This window comes from Neomonachus schauinslandi, chromosome 6 (genome assembly GCF_002201575.2).
Source record: "Neomonachus schauinslandi chromosome 6, ASM220157v2, whole genome shotgun sequence".
NCBI lineage: Eukaryota > Metazoa > Chordata > Mammalia > Carnivora > Phocidae > Neomonachus > Neomonachus schauinslandi.
In genome coordinates this window covers 31029852-31048234 of record NC_058408.1, presented here as the reverse complement: position 1 = coordinate 31048234, position 18383 = coordinate 31029852, and the positions used below count along the sequence as shown (strand labels likewise).

Sequence of the window (18383 nt, the reverse complement as noted above, 5' to 3'; positions counted from 1 at the left end):
TGTACTGTATGGTGACTAACATAACATAATAAAATTTTTAAAAAATGATCTTTTAACAACTACAAGAAAGAAAAATTTTCTAAATTGCTAAAAAGAAGCATTTTTTTTAAACCACATATTCACTAAAAAGTGGCCAGGTTCATATTTTTCTGCCAAGTGTCAAAAAATATGTTACTCCGCATGTTTGATTTACTTCACATTAAATGACAAGTCATGCCTGTTACCAAGAAAGATGCAACAACTTTTTGTTTGTTTGCTTTCAAATTCAGTGCTCTTGTGTGAATTATGTCACATTGAAATCTGTAGATGTCTAGTAAATTTAAGGTTTACATTTCAAGTTTCTTAATATAAACTTGAAACCATAAGCAACCAGGTGGCATGCATATACCATTTATTGAACAGTAGGGTGCACATTTAGTTGGTGGCTCTGTAGTTTACATGGATTTCTGGCTTCACATCACAAACAATGTTCAAAAGCTGTTTCAACACACTTTCCATGTACTTGTTGTAGCTTCCACTCAGTTCTTTTATCTTCCCTTGTGTTTGCTCTTCTATTTCTTCTGAGAGATTACTTTGAGAGCCCATTACCTAACAAAATAAAACAGACAGAATTCACCACACTATACATCATTTTAAAGTGTAATTGTTTTACTAGTTAAACTTGTTTTGGCTTATTTATTAATGATTGTTCTATGGTGTACACCTTACATATTATTTTTCCAGAACTTTCTCAGAGAATGGATACAATCGCCAATACTGTAAGTAAGATGGATAAACATTCCTAAAGAATGAAAAGTAGCCATGGTCAGTTACTTCTGCTTTGAGGCAGTATAAACTGAAGGCACATTCACAATCATGATACCATACTCAGAAGTTTTTTCATGTATTACATTTTTCATATATTTATAATAGTTTCAATTCAGTTCCTGTATCTTCCCCATGGCTTACTTTTCTGAATTAAAAGTCTGGAAAATAAAGTTGAAAGACATCATTAAACCAGTTTTTCTGGTTTTTAAAGAGCAAATAACTGGTTTGCCAATTTTTAAAATATATTATCTGAACTGATTGTTGTTTTTCAGGAAGATAAGCAACAACATGCCTGGTAAGATACTTTGACATGCATAGGTATCTCTTTTTGGGTAATAGATATAATTTTGAAAATTTTAATATAAATTGAATTTCTTTCAACTTAAGATATACTTGTCCATTTAGTTACATTATATTTTTAGATGTAGTTTAATATATCTTCCTGGTTGCTCTCTCATAGGCAGCGTTTCCCAGTATTTCCCTTTATCTCCAAGAGATTGGACCAAAATACAATTTCACCAGGGGATTGCCTATTTAAAGGGATTCTGCAGTGAAACCCTTTGTAAAGTTATCCTTTGCTAAGCAAACAATTAGCTCCTAATTTATCTCCTTTGTAAACTCAGCCTGTCTTAAACAGTATTGTTAAGGCTACACAGCTGGTTTTTGTTTTTGTTTTTCTCTTCTGTGAGTGTGCATTTAGTTCAATCCAAGAGACTCCACTAATGATTGACTTCTACCTCAGGGTCTTTAGACTATTCTAAATTCTAGAATTCACATTATCTTTCTGGGTCCTAAACTTGAAATCAAATGTGATTGAGGCCATCAGGTTCAAGTTCTTTTTTGTTTATACTCCATGCAATAAGGGCTTCCCAGTTTAGAGAAAATCACTTAAGGAAATCTAGCTTCTAAGACATCAAATAACTTTTATAAAATAACATTTTGATAAGTGAGAATACAAGGAGCAGAGACATATGGATTGAATTTCCCTTGCTAGGAATAAGTTTAAAAATGGAAGAGAACTACTTACCAAAATAATTTTACCAAAATCTATTTTTCCTCTAAATCTACTATCTTAAGTGAGATTCTACCAAACTCAAAAAAAGTCTTAAATCCAATGTCTTTAGTGATGAAAAATTTATAAAACAAACTATTTTAAAATTATTATCTATTTTTCTTTGGAGCAGTGTTAAAAATAGCAATTATTAGGTTAGATTGCTGCAACTATCCTATAGGACCTTGGAAAAATTCATTTCAACCTTAGGTTCTTTATTTCAGCATTGTCCGATAGAAATGTAACATGACCCACAAAGCAAGCCGTATAAGTAATCTTTTAAAAAGATTTTATTTCTTTCTTTGAGAGAGAGAAGCTCAAGCAGACTACTTGCTGAGCGGGGAGCCCACCACGGGGCTCCATCTCACGACCCTGAGATCATGACCTGAACCGAAATCCAAGTCAGTCACTTAACCAACTGAGCCACCCAGGTGCCCCAACAAGCCATATAAGTAATTTTAAATTTTATAGAGTCACATTAAAAAGGTAAGAAGAAAGAGGCAAAATTGATTTTAATAATATATTTTATTTAACCTAATGTATTCTTAATACTATTATCTTGTACAATCAGTATAAAAATTATTGCATTGTTGTTTTTCATACTAAGTTTTTGTAATCTGGTATATATTTTACACTTACAGAACATCTTAATATGGACTAGCTACATTTCTTTTTTTTATTTAATTTAATTTAATTTAAATTCAATTAATTAACATATAGTGTATTATTAGTTTCAGAGGTAGAGTTCAGTGATTCATCAGTCGTATATAACACCCAGTGCTCATTACATCCTGTGCCCTCCTTAATGCCCATCACCCAGTTACACCCACCCCCCCCCCCACCCATGGACGAGCTACATTTTGAGTGTTCCTTAGCTATATATGTGAAGTGGTCACCATTTTTGACTGTGCAGGTCTAATGCACAGATGACAGCTACTATTATTAGTTGTATTCTTCATGTGCTTTTCTAAGACAATATGATGATTTTCTGAAAGGATTATAGTAGAGACGGTACGTAACAAGGAGCTTAGCCCTGAGCAACTAATCAGTAAACACTAGTGATTATTATTATGAATTTTTACTGATTGTGTTGCTTGTGCTTTTTAATTTTTAATCCATTTTACAGTTCCAGAAACATTGGAATACCGTTAAAAAGTAGCCCATAGTCCATGTCTCATCCTGAATAATTAAACATAATATTATTTTTGAGTTTATTTGATGTGCAGTAATTTCAATTTCTACAGTGTTTCTTAGACATTGTTATATCAGTGACCAACCATATACTGTTTTATTATTTTTTTACTTTATTTTTTATTTTAATTCCAGCATACTTAACATACAGTGTTATATTAGTTTCAGGTGTACAGTACAGTGGTTCAATAATTCTATTACCCGACGCTCATTAAGATAAGTGTACTCTTAACACCCTTCACCCACCCACCTCTTCTCTGGTACCATATACTATTTTAAATGGCCTTCCTCAGGAAGAATTCCATACCTTTATATAGGCAGACAGTGTTGATTTAAGCCATACAGGAGAGTAAAGGAATGAACATAAGCTCCACAAAGGATCAATCATCTTGTCCACTGATGTATTATAAGTGTCTCAACCACTGCCTGAAGCGTAGTAGATGCTCAATGCATATTTGCTGAACTGAATAGAATGATCAGAACTCTAGGCATTACAGAGAACTTATTACCTACATTCTGTTGCTCTTGTTGGCAGAAGCCTGCTATCTGAATGTTTGGGACACTATATAAATTAGAAGTTAATAATTGTGTGACATGGGGTGGTACATTTCATCAAAGGGTGCCCTTTAAGGACTTCTTGTTAATTTTCAAAGCTTCAGCATTGAGATTGATGCATATAGATTTACAGCTAAATGACTGATGGTGTTGGTGAAATCTTTCAACATTCAATACGTTTCTTTATAAATTGTTCAAATGTTCCAATTGTTCAAATGTTCCTGTTTAAGAGAAAGCAGAGCGGGGGCACCTGGGTGGCTCAATTGGTTAAGCATCTTACTCTTGGTTTCAGCTTAGGTCATGATCTCATGAATTGTGGGATTGGGAATTGTGCGTTGGACTCTGCTCAGCAGGCAGTCTGCTTGGAGATTCTCTCCCTCTTCCTTCTCCTCCCCCCCCCCCCCCCCCACTCACTCTCTCTCTCAAATAAAATAAACAAAACTTTTTTTTTTTTTAAGAGAAAGCAGAGGTTCAGTTTCAGGCCCCACTATCATAAGGAAAACACAGTTTTACATTCTCAATCTATGGTTATTTCAGGAAAACAGAATATTTTCATGATATGAATTCAGGAAGAAAGACTAAAGATACAAAAGTCTTCAAGATGCCCCAGGCAACCATTTTCATGTCTTCTGTTTAGACTCATGGTCCATCTAACTTCTACATGCATTAACAATAGATTTCATGTTTCTACTGTCGTCCAGATTTCCTTTTAGCAATGTAATATCTTCTTTCGTAGAAGAAATTATATCTGGTAACAATGACAAGCAAGGGATAAATAAATCTTTAATAAAACAATATTTGTTGATAAACAACTCACATTGGGATACCTGCTTCTGTTGATACATCAGGGGAATTGAAACAACACATACATTAGCAAGAGCTAAGACGCAACTAGAAAAAGTAACATGGAGGTGTCTCCCCCACAGCAGGCAGAAAACTGGCTTCTTGGGTCTCCTCCCAGACCTCCTACTTGCCCTGGGTTAATGATGATGAGATTTAACTGGAATAGCAATATGTCTGACATATGGAGGTCATGCCAAGGAAAGAATATCTTGTGCTAATGGTTTTACAATATGCTTGAAGTAGCGGAGGCCTAAGCATGTTGACCTTTCTCTGTGAGCTTTTGATCAACTAGCTGGAAAATTGGCTTAGAGCTCTAATTATGAGAGCAATGAGGAGTTTTAATTATTTTCCAAAGCAGAGAACAAATATCCTGAACCAGATTTACATCTTATGAGATCCTTCTGGAGAAACAATATTTCAAGAGATTTAACCCAACTACTTTCTAAAATTACAGTCAGTCTTGTTACTACTTAAAAATAGAAATAAATACATCAGAAATATTCTGCCTAGAATAATAAATGTTGGTTAGTATTAAGGATGACTATTTTCTCAGGTCCCAATATGTCATGGGTCATGACAGGACTCAATGGGAAAGATAAAGGCACAGAAGAAATGTTAGTTACCCATTCTCTCAGTGAATATTTATTGCGTGCTTACTATGGAGCAGACACTATTCCATTGCTGGGGAAAGTGACAGAACAAAACATAGAGCCTGCCATTTTGGTGTTATAGTTCAGAAGGAAAGATAGGCAAAAGTAAAAAAATGTAAATATATAATGTATCTAGTAATGACACATGATATGACTATAATGGGGAATTACTTTCTTTTTTTAATGAAAGACACAGTTTTAAATAAAGTGATCAGAAAGGAGAGTTAACAAATGAACAGAGATCAAAGAAGGATGAAAATGTCTATAAGAAGATGATTCCAGGGAGCAAATATAACATGTGCAAAGGTGCTGTTGGCAATGGTGTGTTCAGTCTGTTTGAGGAAGAACTGGAAGGCAGATGTGGCTAGAATAGAACAAGTAGAGACAAAAGTAATAGAAAATGTTACAAATGACCACAGTAGATATCGTTTCACATTGCTGAACACTGTTCTATTTCCTTATGATTTCCTTTTCAATTGGCTGGCTTCTTTCAATAAATCTTTCATAGAATATAAAGAAATGCTTTTCCTTACACTAGCATTTAAAAAATATCTGCGTTTCACAGTAAAACCTAAGCGCATGACATTTTCAGAACTGACAGATTAGCAAGATAGCCAAGGGCCAATCATGGAGGGCTGTGTATAGACTTTGGATTTTATGATGCCTTTGTTGAAATACTGGTAAGAAGAATTTATTTTAGCTGAGTGGTCCATTTTTATTCTAGGAAGGACTTTTTCTGTTAAGAGAGAGCCCACTGGGGGTGCCTGGGTGGCTCAGGCAGTTAAGCGTCTGCATTCGGCTCAGGTCATGATCTGGGGGTCCTGGGATGGAGCCCCACATCTGGCTCCCTGCTCAGCAGGGAGTCTGCTTCTCCCTCTCCCTCTGCCCCTCCCCTAGCTCATTCTCTGTGTGTGTGTGTGTGTGTGTGTGTCAAATAAATAAATAAAATCTTTTTTAAAAAAGAAAATTAAGAAAAAAGAAAAAAGAAAGAGCCCACTGGAAAAGTTTTTCCTACCATGGGACTCAATTTACCTGATCCTCCACAAGCCCCACATCCACTCCCACTAAAATAAAAGTTGTAAATAAGGGGATTTCCAAAGTGCTTGTAATTTATCTTGCAGTGTCAGCCTTTATTTATGTTTCTACTGAGGAAAAACCATACCATATCATATAAACTTTAGTTTGTAACACATGAAATTTAATAATTTTTTTTTTAGTCCATGTTGCAACATAGAAGGGAGGATGTTGGTTCTGAAAGTTTCATGTACTTATTTTTTTTTTTACTGTAAATTGTAGATATTTTGAAAATGCTAGTGGAGGAAAAAACCCTTTTAAAAATATTTTCATGAAAGATTTGTTGAATGAAGCCAGACAGTTGAAAAGGAAAAAAACAAAAAAACAAAAAAACGACCAGAAGCCTTTTCAGCAATACACAGCACTATCTACTTTGGTCATTTGTAAATCTTGAATTCACCAAAGATGATGTGGCTTAACAAATTCATTCTGTAATGGTGTGCAACACTTCTTTATTGATTGTAGTAGTAAACGTTGATAGAAAAAATACGTTTTCTGAAGTGTTTTTCTTGATAAAATGTGTCAGTCAGTAATCTGTGGTAGGAATAATACTTCAACCAGGCTCTTCAATTTAAATATTTTAAAATATGATTTTTAATGGGTACCACATATTAGATATTAGCTATTGATTGACACTTTCTATAGCAAATCAAAAAGCCTTGAAAGTGAAAATGTAAAATCAGTAATTCTAGAATGTGTAAGATTTAGCTTGATGTTCAGGCTTAGCTGAACTGCATCTGCTCAATCCAGTGTATTTTTCTCCCTTGATATTCTGCATTATACCTTTTGAATATTAATATATTATAATTTATGCTGCATTAAAAAAAGCTGTGTTTACTTTCTTGCTTACCTTAAATTGTTTCAGTCTAAACTCCTTCTCTCTCTGCATTCTGTACTGGTCAATTTCTGCCATAGCTTCTTCTTTAGCTTGCTTCAATCGCTTCTCTTTTCCTGAATATTAACAGTGGCATAGAAGGAATGATTTTTTTTTTAAATAGACATGGAATTTCAAACTTGATTTCTAAAAAAAAATAAAAACAAATAGGTGAGGTCTACATTATTTTCTTGACAAATTTTCCTAAAATAGCAAACTTCATTAAAAAACAATATTGAAAAATACCTTATTTTTTCAATTGGATTTTTCAGAACATGGAAATGACAACTTTCTTTCACACTTACGTGTTTAAATAAAATATCTGCCCATTTACTCACAGCAGTAAGAGCCAGAGAACAGATTTTAGCTGTCACTTATTCGAAAAGACATTATTTGGTCAGATTTTCTGTCCTGATTTGCTGCCAGGAATCCTTCAGTCCACACCAACTGGATCCTATTTAACACTGGCAGATCTCCAGAAGCGCTACAAACATGCAACTCAGACTCTATCAAACTGACTTACAATTTTTTAAAGCATTTTATTGGGGTTTTTTTCTTAGCATTTGTTGACTCTAGAATGTCTGATTAAGCCCCACAGCACATCAAAGTAGGTATTTTTTTTTGTAGTAGCTTTCTCTGAGGGGGACTTGAAAGTGGCCATAAAACCAATTGTTTTTAATGGTTAGGAGATTTAGTTAAATAGCTTTCTTTTCTTTTATTAAGAGCAAAGGTGTAAGCCTTAAGCCAGCAGACAGCGATGTAGATGAAAGTTTCAGACAAATACAATGCTGTAGGGATCATTAACTAAGCACATGACTTTTTTTGACAACCAGAGTAAATTTGGGGGCTTACAGACTAATATTAATTGTTGCTATGCCCCCATCCCCCACCACCTTCAGGGGGTTAGGTCCTAATGCTTTGTGATCATTAAAGAAACTCTGAACTGTATTAAATTTTTTTATCTGAATCTATTGTCTTTTAATTTCAGTTAAATGCCTTCATTCTTTTGCTTATTTAACATTCTCTGATAATGTCTCAAGCTTTTGTTTATAATTTTTGCCAACTGTTTGTTATATTGTGTAGACTTTGAACAAAATGTGTTCTCATTAAGTAGCACAAAGCAAAATCTTAGCATAAACTTCTGTCATCCACGTACATGTTTTTATATGCCTTTATTTTTATATATCTTTGTAGCATTTGAGTGTAAATAGTTTCTAAATTTCTCTCCCTGCTAGGCATGAGTTGCTTTGCTAGTTGCCTATATATATATATATTCTATTTATTCTATAAAGATAGATTCACTGAGTTATAAATTGACATGTGTCTCTTTTAATGCCTATTGTCTTTGAATAGGACTGAGTAAACCTCATTCAAAACAGATAGTTAGCTTTGTCTTTACTCCCTATAAAATCCAAGATCTGGTGAAATTTAGTGCTCTTCTGATGCTTGAGGCTTAATGGAACATTAACAGCAATGCTTACCTTTTTCCTACTTAATGAATGCTCATTACCATTTTGTCTATACAGATGCCTTCATTCTCCACATTTCTAACCATTTTGTGGCATCCAAACACATACTATTCACAGAACAAATACACAGTATGTTGGGAAGGGAAACTGTTCCTTGATCCCCGGCTCTCTTTCTTATCACTGCTTGTCATTAACATTAGGACAAAAATATATTTAAGGTGTATTAACAATTTCTTAGTAATAATGGGTTGTAAGATACATAATCACTTTATAAAATAAATTACATGAGACATCACTACTTCGCCATGTTAATTACATAATATGTAAAAACATTGGTTTCAAAGTCACAACTCTAGGACATGAAAATAATAATAATAATAGGAAAACCTCTGCATGCCCTATCCCTGAGCAGAATCCAGGGCGCCACTTAAAAGGGTGTCTATTAGCTCCGCCACACAGTGACCGGCTGAGAGCGGGTCTGTGATTCCCCCGTCATGGCACCAGTCACCTGCTGGTTCTCATTCAGTTAAACAGGAGGGCCGCGGGGAAATCGCTGCTGGCGCAGCCGTTTTCTGGACAGACTCAGCAGCTGCTGCTGCGTGAGAGCCTGCCTAAGCTACACCTGATTTAATCCAGGGGAAGAAACTGGAGCCTCAAGCCTGCAGTTTCCCTCGAGGTGAAGCAAAATGCATGCATCAAATCAGCTCCTATTAACCTCTAGCTTGCTTCTCTTTGTATGAGGATTTCCAAATTTTAATGTTATACCTCTTTCTTCTTAAGCATTAAAAATATGGCTACTGTATCCCAAGCGGCGTTTAGGTTTATGTTCTTATTTCTCAATACTTTCTGTAGCAAACAGAGGGGTGACCATATGCGAAAGCCCAGATTTTTAAATATGACAATCAAATATTTGGTCCCCAAATTCTTACAAGGTCGTATATGCTATGAAACCAAATGTTCTAATGTTTGGTTTAAAAAATGTGGTTATCTTTTGCATCATGATTTTGAATATTACTCAAGCAGGTGCTCCAGAGTGGGGCAGGAAAGGACTGTTTTGATTCGTCCATCCATTATTCATTCCACGTGTACTGAACACCTACTATATATTCCGCTACAAACAGAGGGTAGAGAAATGCGTATGATATGGCCCTTGCCTCCAGTTGGCATAAAGTCAGTGTAATTTGGAAATGTGTACGATTTCCGGCTTCCAAGAGGAAACTATAAAATACATAAAATTGTGAAGAATACACATAATGAGTTACAAAAACCATGGAACGTATGTTTTGGTTCTGTTTCTTCCATGGCAGTTAAAAACCACAAGTTTATGGAAATTAGCATCATGTCTAAATTCTAGACAATCTGTGCTTGCCTTTCATCCCAGTAGTCGTGTTATGTCTTATGTTATTAAGGTAAATCAAAAATATAAACAACGGAACACAGATATGTAGAGTGGCGGTCAGAGGAGGCTGCCAAGGGAGGTCAGGGAAGAACTTCTGAGGAGGGAATGATTGAGCTGAATGGACTTTTTAGGCAGGACAGCCACGGGGACAAATAGTCCATTTTGGAGATTAGAACAAGGCACAGTGACCCTTTCTAAGATACTTTTGGACATTCTTTGTAAACAGCTGCACCTTAATAATGCATTTCATTTTTAGACATGCGGCTTGTCATGCAAATATGTCTTACGTTCAACATGCCCTTATTGAGATATTTTACAGGAAATTTTGTGGGAAGGAGAGAGAAGGAGAGATGTTTGATTTCCAGGGGATTTGTGGGAAAAGAATGAAAAAATCAATTTGGGCAGGTTAAAACTGAACTCCATGTGGGAGTGAGGAGGGTGGTCAAGGCTCAAGGATGGACTCTTCCTGGCTTTGTGGTTAGGAGATGCCAAGTGAATTGAGTATCCCAAATGCAAATGAGCCCTTGAGACACAGGGAGGCCCATTCTGTTGACCAGATTGTTAAATTGGTTCTGGAATCTTTTTGTGATTAGTGTACAGCTAAAATGAGATATTGGAAGCCTTGTAACCTTGAGCAAGTTAGTGTGTCTGAGCCTGAGTTTTCTCAATCACAAAACAGATTTAATAATCTACTGCAATGAATCATTATATGTATTAGGAAAAAATATAAATAAAATGCATAACAAAGAACAGCTATTTGATTATTTTTAATCATTACTAGGAAAATAAGCGCAATTTCTGGGGACTTTTTGTTAGGAATAAAAACAATGAATACAATGTGAGTTTGAGGAACAGTCCTCAGGCTGTCACTAGAAAAGCCTCTGTAGGCTTCCCTGAGGACATGCAAGTGGAGGTATTGAAGGCATCTGGACAGACAAGTTTGGATCCAGAAGCAAGTTTTGAAATGGAGACAAAGATCTGCATGTCGGTCATCTGGGTTTGTGTAGGTGCTTGTCATAGCAATGGGATTTGGACTGAAACCAAGGGAGTGTATACAGAATGAAGAGAAAAGAGAGCTAAGGTCTCAATCTGGGGGGATGCCAACATTCAAGAGATGAGAAAAGGAAGAGGACCCTCAGGAGGAGCCTGAGAGTTAGCGGTCAGAGAAGTAGGGGAAACCAAACGAACATTCAAGAAGGATGTGGCCAACAGTGTCAAATGCTGAAGAGAATGGAAAAAAGAGACATTTAAACAACCAATGTTATCGAATATCCTCTATGTGCCACACGCTGTTTCTAGATCTATAAATACAGCAGTGAAAAACCATAAACAGACAAACTTTCTCTTCTCATGGAGCTTGTTTCTGAACACATTAAGGGGAGCTAGAAAACAGGTAGTGTATGATATGATAGAGATAATAAGTACCAAGAAGAAGAAAGAAGGAGCCTAAAGGATAGAGAGATGGTGGGTGTTAATTTAGGTAAGTAGTGTCTTTTGGATGAAGAGATATATGAGCAGAGACCTGGAGGAATAAGACAATGAGCCATGCAAGTATCTAAAGGGGGAGGGCATTCCAAGCAGAGGCAACAGCAGATGCAAATACCCCGGGTATGTGACATGCTCGAGAAACAGCAAAAATGCTGTCACGGCTGGAACAAAGCGAATGAGATGATTGAATGTTAGGAGATGATATCAGAGAGGTAGCACCGACACCAGGTCACATAGAGCTCCTGGGGCATGATACAGTGTTTGTTTCTTGAGACGCTAAATTCATGAAGGGTTTTTAGCAAAGGTGTGGCATAATATTATATATGATTTAAAAGGATTTCTTTGACTGGGTGTGGTGAGAACAGATTGTAGGGGCAGGGGAGACATAGGAAGACCAGTTTGAAATCCACTGCGATAGCTCAGATAAATGTTAATGATTGCTGGAAATAGTAAAGTAACAGAGGAGTTGGTAAGAAGTTATATATACTTTGAAGGCAGAGTCAATGAATAAACATGAGAGACAGAGATAAGGCAATGGTGACTCTAACATTTAATTTTGGGAGTAGAGTCAAGAATGTAGTTTAACTGAGATGCTTATTAAACATCTAGTGGCAATGGTGAGAAGGCTGATGTTTACATGAATCTGGAGATTGAGGAAGCAATGAGGGCTAGAGATACCAAGTTTAGGAATCATCATTCATGCAGCTGGTGTTTAGAGCCATGGGATTAGATGGGATCACATAGGAAGTATCTCCAGATATAGAAGAAAATAGGTCCAAATTTGGAGCCCAACTTTAGAGACTGGAAAGATGACAGAAAGCCAACCGTGAAAGTGGTGTCCCAAAGTCAAATAAAGGAAGCGTTTCAAAGATAAAAGAGGGATCCAGTTGTGACTGAGATATTTAATTAATAAAAGGTTTAGCAATGTTTGTGGTCTTGGCAAAGGGAGCTTTGGTGGAGTTGTAGGGACAAAAGTCTGATTAAAGAGGGTATTATGCTAAGTGAAGTCAGTCAGACTGAGAAAAACAAATACCATATGATTTCACTCATATGCAGAATCTAAAAAAACACAAATGAATAAATAAACGAAAAGCAGAATTAGACCTACAAGTACAGAGAACAAAATGATGGTTGCCAGAAGGGAGGGGGGTGGGTGGATGAGCAAAATGGGTGAAGAGGAATGGGAGATACAGGCTTCCGGTTATGGGATGAATGCATCATAAGAATAAAAGGCACAGCATAAAGAATATAGTCAATGATATTGTCATAATGTTCTGTGGTGACAGATGGCAGCTCTACTTGTGGTGAGTGCAGGATAACGTATAGAGAAGAGGAATCACTATATTGTATGTTAACTATACTCAAATAAAAAAAATTAATGAAAAAAGTGGGTTCAGGAGAAAATGGAATGAAAAATGTAAACACAAGGAATATAGGTAACTTCTGTGAGAAGTTTTCACTTACAACGGGGAACAAAGAGATAAGGCTCAAGACAGTCAAGTGGATTTGACAACTAGAAGATGTTGTGAGTTGAACTGTGTCCTTCAAAAGGATATGTTTAAATCCTTACCCCGGTACTGTGAATGTGACCTTATTTGGAAATAAAGTGTTTGCAGATGTAATCAAGTTAAGATGAGATCACACTGATTTAAGATGGGGCCTATAGCTGGTGTCCTTATAGGAGAGGGAGATTTGGAGGTAGAGACATAGAGGCATGCGGAAGACACATAAGGAAGGAGGTCTGTAATTACAGAGGCAAAGATTAGAATGATGCAGCTGCAAACCAAGGAATGCCAAGACTTGCTGGCAGTCACCAGAAGCTAGGACAGATTCCCCTTTAGTGCCTCCACAAGGGACCAACCCTGCCGGCACCTTGTGTTTGGACATCTGGCCTCCAGAACTGTGAGATAATACACTTCTGTTGTTTTAAGCCATCCTGTATGTGGTAATTGTTACAGAAGCCCTAGGAAAATAATACAGAGGCTCAGTGAGGAACAGACAACAATGTCAGTTGAGCATTGGAAACAAAGCCAGATACCGGAGTGTGGTTGGAAGAGTAGGTATCCGAATGAATGAGACACCTGACAAAAATATGCATAAACAGGACAGAAGCTACCTTGACTTGGTAGGAAAACAAAGAGCACTTTGGGAATGTTTGGAGATTTCTATATGTGACTAATAATCGTTTTGATTCTGTTATACCATGCAGAAGAGAAACAACAACAGCTTTTCTGGGCTTTTGGGGATTGTTAATATTATGAAAACCAGTGTGGTTCAAAGAATGTTATTATTTTGCTCACCTGCTACAAACATTGGAAAAAGTAATGTCACCAGAAAAACAATGAAGCAACCTCTCTTTTGGTGCCTGTGATTGTTACAGAGCTTCTCTGCTGACCCTAATCTCTCATTTCATATCTTTGCTTTCTTGGTGTTTCCTCTGCTATTCTTTGTACTTGTATTTTCCTTATTTAAAAAAATCGTACGTATTTTTGTGTAGATCTTGATTGCATATAATCAAATGCTATTACTAGATGAAAATGTTCTGTGGCTATTATTTTAATATGACCCACTTGAAGAAATGAAAGTCCAGTATACTTACAAATACCCCATTAGTATGTGGACTGTAAAGAAAGAAAAAATTTACAGGCCTACAAAACACACAAGACAGGGCCATGAAATTTGAATACAGCAACTTTTATTTTATTAGTTTATTAAAAGTCATGTCTTCATGAACCAAAGCACTCACATGCATAGAGAAGAATTTATTAAATCAAATCAAGGTGGTTGTTTAAATAATTTGGAATATCTGCATATTTGGAAACAAATAAGCAATTACCTGATTTAAAAAAATATTGATGGCTGGCATCCTATAAGCCCACAAAAACGAAATCTGCTTTACTGTGTTAGCTGACATATTATAAAAGTAGATAGTTAAAATATTGTCTTAAGAATATATTTTGGGGGCACCTGGGTGGCTCAGTTGTTAAGCGTCTGCCTTCGGCTCAGGTCATGATCCCAGGGTCCTGGGATCAAGCCCTGCATTGGGCTCCCTGCTCGGCGGGGAGCCTGCTTCTCCCTCTCCCACTCCCCCTGCTTGTGTTCCCTCTCTCGTTGTGTCTCCCTCTGTCAAATAAATAAATAAAATCTTTTAAAAAAAAGAATATATTTTGCACTTGTGTATAATTCAATGAGGTCCTCCGAGAAGACTGTGCCTAAGAGATCAATGGGACTCTGTTATTTTGCTGTATTTTTCAACAGAATTCTTTTTATTAAGTAGTGGAAGAATATCCATAGCTAACATTTATTGAGCACTTGCTATGTACCAAGAGGTGTTTTAAGTCCTTTATAGGTATTAACTCTGGGAATTATGACAACTCCATGAGGTAGACACTGTTACCTCCATTTTGAGGCTGAGGAAATCACAGTGAGGTTAGAAGAGGACCTGGCCAATTCACCCCCCTAGTAGGAGGCAAAAGCTGGATTTGTAACCAGGCACAGCAGCTCCAGGGAGTGAGTGGTGACCATTTTCTATCTTGGTAGAAAATTCTGGATGTCCTTCACTTTTATTAAGATTATCTATTGCTTTTAGAACATTTTAAATATACCCGCTTGTTCAGTTTTTCTCATATTCAGATTTGAACATTTACATTGTTTATCACATCTTTTGATCTATATCCCGTCATGCAAGTTGTAATTTTGAGTTAAACACAAACACTATTTTTGGCAGCTGCCAAAGTAGACAGATTGAGTGTTTATTTGTGAGAAAGCTATGGTTCACCTTTGAAAATAATTTGTTCTTTATGTGATGTGGAGTCACGTGTATTTGAGTATTTCAAAAGAGCTGTAGAGTTTAAGTTTGTAAAGGGTGTAAATGGAATAAATACTGATCTCATAAAAAGTCATAACTACAAGTAAAAACGCCTTATATTTCAGAGAAATATAAGTCTCTGCTCCTCCTACTGATGATGGTGTCTTGAATTTCTAATCTAATTCTGATGGGAGTTGTTCAGTTCCCCACACCTGGAGCTCCAGGGCAGGTCTGATATTCTTCTGTAAAAATGTAACTTGTCTTGGACCAACATACTCACTTTTATGTTTTGATTAATGAACAATTTTTAAGGGGAAAAGTGTTAACTTCAAATAAGGTAATTTAAAATAGTGCCAACCTACTGTGATTCCATCTAAATTTAACCAAACAGCAAGGTTATTTTGCACATAAAAATTTTTTTTGTCTTAACTAATTAATATAATTGGGGTGCCTGAGTGGCTCAGTCAGTTAAGCATCTGCCTTTGGCTCAGGTCATAATCTCCAGGTCCTGGGATTGAGCCCCTACTTGGACTCCCTGCTCATCAAGGAGTCTGCTTCTCTCTCTCTCTTTCTCTCTCTGCCCCTCCTCGCTGCTTGGTCTCTCTCTCTCTCTCTCAAATAAATAAACAAAATCTTAAAAAAAAAACTAACAAATATAATTTAATCTGTAATCAATGAACAGAGGCAGATATCTGCGCTTTACCAGCCATCTACTAGAAGCAGTCCAAGTCTCCCTCATTACAGGAAAAGCTGACCAGAAGTGGAGGCAGTTGTAAAAAGAAATGAAACTGGTTTGTCCTGTTCTTTTATTCCATTCCTTTACTTTTATAACTTATACTAATATTCAAGTATACGTATTATGTAAGTTAAAAATAATTTTTTCAATTGCACTCTTAGGTAGTTTTCTGATCCTTAAAACATCATGGCCATATGTATAACCCTGATATTTATGTATATCATATATATCTTATATTTCTATTAAAAAAGAAGAGTGAAACTCAGAGATTCTAAATGACTTATACACAGAAACATAAGAAAAAGCCAATGCTTTTTCTACTCTGTTGCCTCACATCCCAGCTTTTCGAGTCTATTCACAATCTCCCCCCACCCCACCCCAGCCACAATGTTCTCTCGTAGCTGGTGAGTGTCGAGAGTAGGGACCTATATATTTCATTTCCACAGACCTAACAGCCTTCAGGAGAATTCCTGATATATCAGGTCTATAAACCCTTGTCTACATCCCTTAAGGCGAAACATTTATACCCTATATTGTATTATGTAACAACTTCACTGAGATCTGAAGCAGCCCCCTTTAATGGAATATATTAATATTTTTGCAGCATAATATATAAATGCCATACCATTTTGCAGTCATTTGCATAGTTTGTTATAGAAAAAGAAATGGAGAAGTAGGTAAAGTTTGTCTTAATTTCTTATCCTTCCTTTTCTTTTCTAGGTCTTTCCACATGGAGTCTTCCTTTTGCTGTTGTTGGTGCCTACATTGCTGACAGCTCAGGAAATCAACTTAGGAAAGAAAAATGATTTTACCTGTGGTCAAAAACCCAGCAGATTGAGTACTGCCTCACTCCTGGCTTCCTCTCTTACATTATAATATATTGTTCCCACATCTCATTCGATCCATTTTAACAAGCTTTTGTCACTACCTACTCTATTCCCGTCACTATATTCATCCCAAGAGTCACATAAGCAACACTTTTAAGACATGGCCCTATCTTGCTGAACTTTGAATCAAATTGCAGATACAAGACATATAATTAGGAAGAAGGTAAATGGCACAAATTATTATAGATTAAGTAATGATGTGATATGAAATGAGATAGTGGAGAAAACATAGGTCTTGGCCCAGAGAACCTGAATATGAGTTGTTGATCTACAACATGTTAGTTTATTCATAATGAAAATTATATAAATTTTGTATAGTACAGTTACAATCCTTGCTTGGGGATCAAACTCCGTCCAAATCTTGTCTATACCCTTTACCCTCTGTGGGACCTTGTGCAAGCTGCATAATTTATCTAAGCATCACATTTTGTCTTTGCAGTAAAAGTTGGTGTGAGGAGTAAATAAGGTAAGAATTAAATGTGGTGCCTGCATGGTGTTTTCTATTTTTAAAATATGACCTTTGGCAAATAATGAACTTCAGTTTCTAAATACATAAAATTGAAATAATAGTAACATCTCATTCATATCTTTGTGGTGAATATCAAAGGGAGTAGGAAGGGGGTTGACCTTTATTGAGAACATTCTGTGCTAATATACAGATGTATGACTAAATAAAAAGAAAGTTAGAAAGTGAGAATAAAGTGGAAATATTATTAAAATATTGGAAATTAAAAGCCATTAAAAGAGGGATGGGAATGAGCTATTAAATGTTAATTATCACAATTTTACAGAAACAGAAACTGGTGTGTATGGAGGGTAAGTAACTTGCTCAAGTTCTCTCTCTAGTAAGTAGATTCATTCTGGAAGTTGTCTCTTAATCATTCACAATACTGAGAGACTGAGGCGTGGCAACATTATGGAAGTTGCAGAGACAAAACTCAAGGTCATGTCTCCCTGTAACTTCAATGTCCATTATCATTTCACTTAGCACATAACCTCTCCAAAGGCTCTGAGTCAGAGGATTTCATCCCCACTATGGCCATAGGGACATATGACTGGGTAGTTTCAGTGAATTGGCCCAAGGTTTCTGAGGGATATGGTGGAGCCAAAGTTTTAGCCAGAGTCTGCCTGCCCCTAGAGGTCTATGCTCATTTCGCTGCATCCCCCTCACCCATTTTGTGACAAATCCCTCATAGGTCAGACAGAATGGAGACTTACTCTTCTTGGCTTCCTCTAGCTTGTCCTTGGCCCTTTTTTCTGCCTGAAGGAGCTGGTGGATCCCCTGAGACTGGCTGGTCATGGCAGCCTGCTTTGAGTTAGGTGGCTTCTGTGAAATCTGGAAAGTGGTGGTATTTATCTAAATCACCACATAACTCAGGTTGTTGTGTCAACGGTGAGTTCTAAACATGGGTGTTTGTTTCAAAATGGTCTGACTGGGCCAGATCGCTGGGCCCCAAGGAGAGCCCAAGGGTGGAATCCAGAAAAACAAGTTAAGTCAAAATGGGGAAGCTGAAAACTTGTCCTTTCAGCCAACTTCAGTATTTGCTATGA

General features: G+C 36.5%; 1 protein-coding gene across 2 annotated transcripts; it reads right to left on the bottom strand.

Annotated features, from left to right (window-relative positions):
• Positions 1–414: 414 nt before the first annotated feature.
• On the bottom strand, positions 415–18132 carry ATP6V1G3 (ATPase H+ transporting V1 subunit G3). 2 transcript variants are annotated; one of them, XM_021682489.1, is made up of 4 exons: positions 18051–18132; positions 9069–9086; positions 7022–7122; positions 415–588 (listed from the first exon to the last, which is right to left on the bottom strand). In XM_021682489.1, the coding sequence occupies exons 1-4, from the start codon at positions 18130–18132 to the stop codon at positions 415–417; spliced, it is 375 nt and encodes a 124-aa protein (XP_021538164.1). The 2 variants fall into 2 exon arrangements, with proteins under 2 accessions (XP_021538164.1, XP_021538166.1); XM_021682491.1 differs by lacking the exon at positions 9069–9086.
• Positions 18133–18383: the final 251 nt, after the last annotated feature.

Bases quoted from the DNA above. Each gene is read 5' to 3' on its own strand.
- ATP6V1G3 (XM_021682489.1), bottom strand. From the start codon at position 18,132: ATGACCAGCCAGTCTCAGGGGATCCACCAGCTCCTTCAGGCAGAAAAA. The intron at 589-7,021 runs GTAAGCAAGAAA...TTATTTTGTTAG, and splicing joins TTAGACTGAAACAATTTAAG to GTAATGGGCTCTCAAAGTAA.